Source organism: Struthio camelus, chromosome 4, assembly GCF_040807025.1.
Source record: "Struthio camelus isolate bStrCam1 chromosome 4, bStrCam1.hap1, whole genome shotgun sequence".
NCBI classification, from domain to species: Eukaryota; Metazoa; Chordata; class Aves; order Struthioniformes; family Struthionidae; genus Struthio; species Struthio camelus.
Window position 1 is genome coordinate 54,210,972 of NC_090945.1, and position 9,480 is coordinate 54,220,451.

At 41.7% G+C, this 9,480-nt stretch overlaps 1 protein-coding gene across 1 annotated transcript; it reads left to right on the forward strand.

Annotated features, from left to right (window-relative positions):
* Positions 1 to 1,771: 1,771 nt before the first annotated feature.
* Positions 1,772 to 7,540, forward strand: FGF20 (fibroblast growth factor 20). Its single transcript, XM_068940992.1, is given in 4 exon segments — positions 1,772 to 1,802; positions 1,805 to 2,323; positions 4,646 to 4,749; positions 6,481 to 7,540. Coding segments are annotated over 4 exon segments (900 nt in total). The 3' UTR covers positions 6,727 to 7,540.
* Positions 7,541 to 9,480: the final 1,940 nt, after the last annotated feature.

The following is a 9,480-nucleotide window of genomic DNA, read 5'->3' on the forward strand; positions in this document are numbered from 1 at the left end:
ACCATTCATGTCAATAAAAATACTTGATGCGTGTTTCAAACGTTTCAGGTATATGTGAATAATCAGTGTACAGGCTACTTGAGAAATCGGTGCCATATAGTTTATTCAACTTTGATCTATTTCTTTGATTTAGCACTGCAATTAAGTAGATTTGGTTCAAAGAGAAAGCTCATTGGTTGATGTTTTACACTGATGTGATAATGTTTACACAGATGTGCTTTGAAATCTCGATTATGGTGGATTTTTGGATCCCACCACATGACAGGCTCCTGTTATCTGAAAGGTAAAATAATATAACGTCTATCTGTAACTGCCTTCAGAGCAGGTCTGCCTGTGCTCTCTTCTGAGGTGATTTATCTAATCATTGTATTTAGTGTTAGTTTTTTCTGTTTTAAATCCTTCCACAGTAAATCACTTGCTTTAAAGCGGCCTTTTTTATAATTCAGGTGCACACAGGGGCAGTACTTAGGACTGCAATGATGAAAAGGTGTAGCATTACCTGCTTTAAAGCACCTGCCAATTAATTAGCCCTATGCTCTCCATAGCAAATAAAGCTAAGCAGTCAAATCCATTTGATCTCCTAGATTTAGACTGTGACTGAAAAGACCATGGAGCAAGACTGAAGAACTAATCTTTCATGATTCTCTACAACTTTTTTGTTTAAATGAAACCTTAAACTGCCAGGCGATTCTCTCAAACTTTTGAAAGAATGAACTATGAGACATCTTGGAGTTTTACACCATAATACCTTTTTTTAACCTTAGCAAGGAAATGCATTGCGTTTCTTAAATGCTAAGATGGGTCCCTAAAATTCATTATACAGTCAAAAACCAAACCAAAACAAAACAAAAATAAAAGAAAGCAAAGGTCAAGCTCTTAGTTTTAATATACCATTGTTTTATCATTGTTACTGATGAACATTTGTTCCAGGAACAAGTTTGCATCCACGAACCATTCTACCCTGGGGCTGAAAAAATGCACGTGCCTAGCTGGAACAGGATAGTAAAGTCCTAAATTGGTTGAAAACACTGTAGAAAGACAGCAGCGTACTTTCAATAGGTAATATCATTACTAACTTACTTGCGCACAGACTTTGGCGATGGGCCCAATGCAAAGCCCCAGAGAAGATGGATTAGACGGGCCATCTCTCACCCTCTTTCTTTCTTCACCTCTGCCTGTTTTGAAAATATTTACCCAAAGCGCAGGCCTGCCCCTTTATGTCTTTAAGACGTTCTGTCGATATCCAAACGCTATAGATCAGCTTCGTGTCATGCTAGCGATAAATTAAATACGAGGGAGAATTTGCAGAGGGGAAAGCACCTCCCTGACTATGCCAATTTCTTTAAAAAATTCCCCTCCTTGTAACCGAGGCGATAAAAGGAAAGGGTAATGCATGTACGTTTTATTAGCGCTTTAGAAACAGGGAGTAAAGCTGTCAGATCTCTTGTTTTTTTTTCTTTCATGTGTGTCTGGGCAGGTCTAACCCTCAGGTAACGCCCTTTCTCCCTCTTCCCTCCTGCCTCTCCTTGCACCTGTCCACGTAATGCCCCGCCGCCTCCCGGCCCCGCGCCCGCTGCCCTCCCCGTCCGCCCTCCGCGGCCGCGCAGCGCCGGGGGCAGCGCCGCCCCCGCGCGTGTGCGTGTGCCTGTGCACCGCCACGAACTCCCCCCCCCCCCCCGCCGTCATCGCAGATCAGAGGAAGGTGCGAGGAGAGGGGGAGCGCGGTTTACAATTTCAAACGCAGCCTCCCCGGAGAGGGCTTCATTAGCATATGTCAGGGGGACCGCCGTATATATATATACACGCGGGGCGTAAAAACACCACCTCGCCGCCTGGTTTCCTTCGGCTCGGCTCGGCTCGGCTCGGCTCGGCTCGGCTCGGCTCGGCTCGGCTCGGCGCGGCCCCGCCGGCTCCCCATGCGCGGGGCCCCACCGCGCACCCCCACATGCCCGCCGGGAGCCGGCGCCCCCCAGGCCGGCAGCCGCTGCCCCCCGCCGCGCCCTAGCCCGCTCGCCCCTCGCCCCCATGGCTCCGCTGGCCGAGGTGGGGAGCTTCCTGGGCGGCCTGGACGGCCTGGGGCAGCCGGTGGGCGCCCATTTCCTGCTGCCGCCCGCCGGCGAGCGCCCGGCGCTGCTCGGCGACCGCCGCGCCCCGGCGGAGCGGGCGGCCCGCGGCGGCGCGGCGGCGGCGGCGGCGGCCGCGGACCTGGCGCACTTGCAGGGCATCCTGCGGCGGCGGCAGCTCTACTGCCGCACCGGCTTCCACCTGCAGATCCTGCCCGACGGCAGCGTGCGCGGCACCCGCCAGGACCACAGCCTCTTCGGTAGGCAGCTGCCCGCCCCGGCCTCGCCGCGTCTCTCTAGGGCGGGGGGGGGGGGTGTGCATGGGGAGGGGTGTGCACACGTGTGTCTGCGTATATGTGTGTGTGCATGTGCACCTGTACACGTGTGTGTGTGTGTGTATGCGCACACATGCCCCCAGGGAAGGAGGTGCGATGGCGCAGGGTGCTGGGGCAGGTGGGCGAGGGGCCGGGCTGAGCACTGGCTGCACCCTCCTGCTCGGAGCCCTGGGGCCGCTCCTGGGCGTCAGAGCGAGGGTGCAGGTGGGGCTGCGCACCCTAGGCCAGCTGCGAGACCCCTGCGTGTGCCCGGGGCTGTGAGCGCAGCGATGTGCCTGCGGGCTTCGCGGGGAAGGGGAAAGAGAGGGTCAGTCGCACCGCTTTGTATAAACTAGCTGTATCGCAGTCTCTTGAGTCTTTATAAATTAACACAGATTATAGGCTCGGTCACGTTCACCCTTTCCTCTGCATCAGACTGCTTTGTTTTGCAGAGCAGAAAGTTGAAGCAGGGAGGCCTGAAATACCTCTTCTGCTCATGGTGTGTGGTGCTTTTGGTCAATAAGCCAAAGGGAGGAGGGGACAACCCAAGAATGTAAACGTGTGCTGCAATATAAGAGTAAATCCTAAATAATGGGTATAGGAGCTGAACATCTGAACAAACCTGCTGTTGTCAACTACACGTGAATTTTTGTGTGCATTGATTTAGCAGTCATAAAAAGGTGATTAAAGAGTTTCCTATCATCTTTCCCATAGTCAAAACAATCTGCTGGAATGGCTCTTAATTGCTTTTATAACACATGGATGTTTTCAGAAGTAAAAGAGCAGTAGTCAAACAGAAAGTCCTTCTTAGAAGGAAGACTTCCTACAGCATGTAAACATGAAATAAATCCTCACTTAAAAAGAAAAAAAATTAGCCCCAGATCAAACGCTTGCTGGGCTTTTTAGAAATGTTCTTCCTTTATCCTACCACTGTTCTCTGCAGGTTTGTCTGATGTGGTTGCTTTGTGGGTTGAATCACCTGCTTATTATAGTTTTGAAAAAGGGTGGCTTTGAAAATGATACCAGAAAGACAAAATACCTCCACCTCTTTTTGTGGGATTTTGTGCTTTAGGAGCTGGAAAGCCTATGACAATTTGCATGCATAGGATTTCGAATCCTTCCCTTTATAAAGGATTTGTTTCCTTTGCTGCTTGGTAATATAAATAAGAAACATGCCAAAGCACAATTAAAATTCGAAACATTTTAAATTATTGTATAATCCAGACAGTCCATCTGTCTTAGAGTGAAAAATGGTCCTGAATGAAAAAGAGTAGTCACAAATATAGAAAAAAGACAGAAAGACATAGTCAAAATTAAACTATTTTAAAACATTTTCCTAAGATTCAGATTTGGTTAAATGTTGTGTAGGTTTGTTGCTGCAGAGCAAAACCTTAGGTATGATTCTAGAGCAACTGCTTTTTGAGGCTTCGTTTATGCTGTTAACAACTTTCAAAAAGCCAGTTCACACATTCCCTTTCTTTCCTACGTAATGTAATCAGTGCATATCAATTGATCAAATATGTTGGGCATATACTTGCCAAATGGCAGGCTTCATGTAACGCCCCATGCTCTTGATTACTTTGTATTAATATATATTACTTTTGGGACCAATGTGGTATAAACAGTGCTAAAATTCAGACATTAGGAAATAAGCAACATAATTCATGCACGTGAAAAGCCTGCATTGATGATAGCAAGTTATGTCAAGAGGTGTGGGCCCATATGCTAGATAAGATGTCTGGCGAATACTTTTTTTTTCTGTGGGTAGATTCTGTTTTATAAAATTCCCATCTGTACTTTGATTTCCATTCAAGTGGTCTAATAATAGAAATGTTTTTTTAAGATAATGCTATGGAGAAGGTAAAATATATTTTCAGGTTATTCAAACCTATCTTCCAGTATTTGAGTAGGAAGTTCAGCAAACAGTGTATAGTCATTACAGATTGCAACTGTATAGTACTGAAGGCTTTAGCCTCAGTGATGAATAGAATCCTTTCTTGTTCAAAAATAAAAAGATTGCTTTAAATAATGTAGCATTTTTCCAATATGTGGCTTCTCAGACTGCTTTCTTGTGAAAACTATATACTTTTCCATTCATTATTTGGAATTTAAGAAAACGTAGGCTACATTTATTATAATAAATGTGATTTTCTGTCACATTTAACTATATTTTGGATGTATTTCTTGGGTGTTTTTTTTGTTTTTTTGTCTTATCACAGGTTTAATTAAAGCCATCTTTTTTCTTTTTTCCTTTGGGTGTGTGTCCAGGTATCCTAGAATTCATCAGTGTGGCGGTGGGACTGGTCAGCATTAGAGGTGTGGACAGCGGCCTTTACCTCGGAATGAACGAGAAGGGAGAACTCTACGGATCTGTAAGTACTACCTTCGGGTCAGCTCATGCATGTTTAGGTTTCGATTCCCTTTCTAGCACTGAGCAAACAGCTCGGGCAGCTAGCTTAGGTAGTCTTCGCTTTCAAAACACAACCATCTTTTCCTGTTGAAATATATACTAAATTCTCAAAGCATATGGTATTGACTTGGATGCTGAAGATCTAATGGGAAAAATTTCTGTCTTAGATGAAGAAAACTGAAAAGAGGTATCCCTCTTAGATTAAGACAAAGATAGATATTTAAACTAGCTATTTTAAAAGCCTTTAAGTCTCCTTATATATAACTTTCTTTGTAAGTGTTAACCCTGTAGAACTATCATGGTCAGTGCATACTCTATCATTAGAAGTATTTAATGCACATGCAAAAGAGCTAGAAGGGTAGCTATGGAACAAATAAACAACAACTAATATAATACCCTGACTTACTTTACGTGTAGCCTAATGCAGCTTTATAAATCAGCTGATGATACTTCCGGGTACCAGCTTTTTAATGTAAAAGCATTATTTCAACTGTTGGAGGAAAAAAATACAATACCATATGTCACCATTGTGTACCACTGTTATTCACAAAATCTGAATGGGACAAGAGTACCAGCAGTACCTGTCAGTCCAAACGCTGGAATGTTTGTGTCTAAGAATGAAAATAAGTTTGTACTCATTAGTTATCTGATCCTAATGAATAACTTCAACCTGACACTGTAGAACACAAGCTTTGATTCCCTCCCACCCCAGTACTAATAGAGTAATGGTCTTGCGCTCCTTCCAAGTTTTGTGATGTCCTGTGATAAAATATTCTGTCTCTTCTTGCAGTTAATACCTCATTGTTTTAGGGCAAAGTTTTTGGCACCAGCAAGTAGATATTTCAAGTCCATCACTGCTGTTTCTATTGCTTCTGAGACCAACTGATTTATAGTTTACCTATACCTCATATTTCATATTGAAAGTGATCAATGCTTTCTAAACAAAAAGGAGAAAAATGAGTGTTATCATTATTTGTGACACTATGCATCATCAACATCCTTTATGGATTCTGGCCTAAAAGTATTAGTATTAAAGGCTTTCCTGGGATGTTATCTGGTGTTCTGGTCAGATAAGAAATGGTGACCAGCTGGCATAGTTCTTGCACTTACACTGGGCCATACAGCTTAGAAACTGAGCTGATGATAGCTTTTCTTTGTGCAACACACAATACAGAATGAAAGCAGTAACCACCTACCTACCTTTTGTTGCGGTCAGTCCTGTTTAAAATGTGAGAAGTAAAGTATACCACAAAGAACACATGGAAATACCTTCCCGATCTGCTATGTGGCACCTGAGTCCCTCCACCAAATCTCATTTCTAGAAGGTGTAGATAGCCCAAGACAGACCTCTCCATAATATATTTCCTGGAGATCAGGTGAATTTTAGTTAAATCACACGTGAAAAATCACACGTGAATCCCTAGAGGGATTCTTCTAACTGGTCTTTAAGTCCAAAACTGTATAGGTAGCAGCTCAATTCTCAAATGAGTAAAGGATAAATTAGTCTTCCAAACTCCATTTCAGGTCTACATACTCTTCTTGGGTTTGATTTGTTAAAAGTAAGGAAGCAGAAAGCCTAAAACATTTTATTTACTTTAGTCATATTTTGTTTCATAAGTATGTTGGGATATTTAGTCACTGGTTGCTGAAAATGGCTTGACTTCCCATTTTTCTTTTCTGTTTGTTTCTATAGGAGAAGCTAACTTCTGAATGCATCTTCAGGGAACAATTTGAGGAAAACTGGTACAACACTTACTCATCCAACGTGTACAAACATGGAGATTCAGGGCGACGATACTTTGTAGCACTTAACAAAGATGGTACCCCCAGAGATGGAGCAAGGTCCAAAAGACACCAGAAATTCACGCATTTCTTGCCCAGGCCCGTGGATCCTGAAAGAGTTCCAGAACTGTACAAGGATGTGTTGGGATACAGCTGAGGAGGGACAGAAGTTCGAAAAAGACCCATCCCGGAGACATTTGATCCTACTGCTTTGTCTGTGGCAATATCCGCGTGGAGAATTTGCAGAATTCTACAGTACTGGATTTGAAGAAGCTACTTAGTGACAGCAGAGCCTCTATTTCCTGGCATTTGGATTTAGGAGACAAAGCCTTAAAGCTGAGAGAGGACCAGCCTCACTCAAATTTGCTGAACTGTGTGGTAGCCAGTAACCAGCGAGAAGTTGGAGTGTGACTTATTTTAAAATACCAAACTCCTGCCTGTTTTGTCTGGATTACTCACTGTCCATAACTTAGCGAAAAACTACCTACATCATCAGAGAATAGCTGGAAGAAATAGTAAGAGAGAAACTGTAAAATAATGATAAACCTTGGGAACTGTATATGAAGTCGTAGTGGCTCCACTTCAGTGCTGGACCTTAGAAGTCAATATATCACGGACAGCTGGAACTTTTCATAGGATGGACCTATTTATACATCTTCAGATAGCATATATTTATTTTATATATTTATTTATTGAAGAGTTTATTTTTTACTGGGATATGAAGAGTATACAAGCCCCAACCCCAATGAGAAGTCATTTACAGTGCCAATATTTAGTAGTGTCTGAGTAGTGTCGTGACACAGAAATGACATTACATTGCAATGCATCCAAAACCTGAACATTCAGATTTCGTTATCAGTTATAGATTAGGTTATATTTTATGCACATACCATTGTCTCATGACTCTCATTATTCTGGGAAGAATGTTGGTTGCTTTTGAGAGTGCCTTACAGATCTGTACTGAATTCAAGTGCACATTTGAAAAGGGAATTAAAAATGATTTCACTTTATTGAGTTTGTCTTTTTTTTTTTTTAATGAAGACTCTTAGCACACTACGTATAGCATGGCAAGTCTGCAACAATTATGAAAAGTGTATTGCAGTTATTTTAAAAGCTTAATTAGCTCTTAAAATCTTGATTCAAATCACAAGGTGCTTGATGTTTTTTTGCCAAATGGCTCCTGGTATTAACACCTGAATAACTAGATGACTAGAATTCTCTGCATCACTTAAAATTTTCATGTCGGAGTCCCATCAGTGTATAAGAGATTTTAATTATTTTCCCTATCTACCAAGATATTTAAAGCTGAACAGTAATGGAGTAAAATCTGATACTGCTGAATGAAAGGCTTTGTGTGACTGAAAATTGTTTCTCCAGTGAGTACAGAGGAGCCTAAGGAGACTCTTTTCTCATCTCAGTTGTCTCTGTTAGGGAATAATCTGAGCATCAGTTTTTGAGTGAAGCCTGTCAGGACAAGGATGAGATGTATCCCTATGTAGTTATAACTAAACACTAGGTAGATTACACTAATTCAATTTACACTAATTTAATTCAGGACTGTCAGTTATGAAACACAAACTTCTCTGCAAATTGACTTACAGGAAAATCTCCACTCTCTCTGAGAATACTGAAGGTTTTTGATAGATCCTTTATAATTTAGACCTCCACCCTACTGCAGTGTGCTATGGGATGCTTGCCCAGAGGCGGTCTCACTTTTCAGGGCCTGCAGCTGCATTGGGTCCAGTTCAAAGTAACCCCCTTCGAGTTGCAATTTTGTGGATACATAGAGGGTTCAAGTACTGCATGGGCATCACTTATATCAAATCAAAGTATTAATTATCAACTTCCCAGTTGATAACACACTTGCTAGAATCATTACTGTACCAGAGCTTCCTGCAATTTATAAAGAGAAATAGATGAGCATAGGTCACCGATGGACTGTGGAAAAAAAAATCATTTGACTTTCGGCCTATTATAAATTGATTGCAGGTGCACAAAAAAGATGTTTCAGTGTTTTATAGCTAGCAATATGTAACTTACTGAGATTAAAAGATGTCATTAAATTTTTCTGAAAAATAGGCAGTTTATTGCTATCTAAATATAGTTTACTAAACAAATATTATAATGCACTTCAACTTACCATCAAGTAATGATTTTATGGTTGATGCTGAGTCCCATTAAAAATAGATCAATGACTAAACAAAACAAGAACAATATATGCTTTAAATAGTTTATATTTTCCCTCTGTATGTTAAAAAATACTTTATTCCACATAAATTGTGTAACAAACCAGTGGCTGCTGCTCAGGACGTAATTCCCATACATTTCTGACAAGCATGCTGAGCTTCTTTGGATTAGTAATTTACTGTTAATCCAGCTGCTTTCAAAGTACTTTGAAGATGGCAAGGGCTGTAATCATTATTAGATTATGTACTTTGTATCCTTATTGTACATATGTTTTTAACAGCTATGATACAGTCCAAAACAGCAACTGAGGATAGCTTTAAGTGGTGAATAATCTTCAGCTGAAACTTCTGTATCCAAGCACCTAGCCAGCATATAGATGAAGAAGAAATGTGATATACACTTTGATTTGCTTGCTCCGTCCCCATTTTAGAGAATACATCAATAATCCTTGACCAAACTGTAATGCAGCAGGTACTGTGGTGATGAATGATGGTACAAAACCTTCAGAGCATTGAAAACCTATCATTGACTCCTTTTGTAGTTCTGGTATACTCCCATTGACAACAGATACTGCATTTTCCCTGTTCATTTGGCTCGTAGCCTTTATTTGCATTCTGTTATATTTTGTCCATCATAATCTTTGGATGTGGTTAATGCTTTTCTACTTTGAAAACGGCTGAGGATGCAGAAGGATGATATAGGTGTAGAAATAACACCTTGAAAT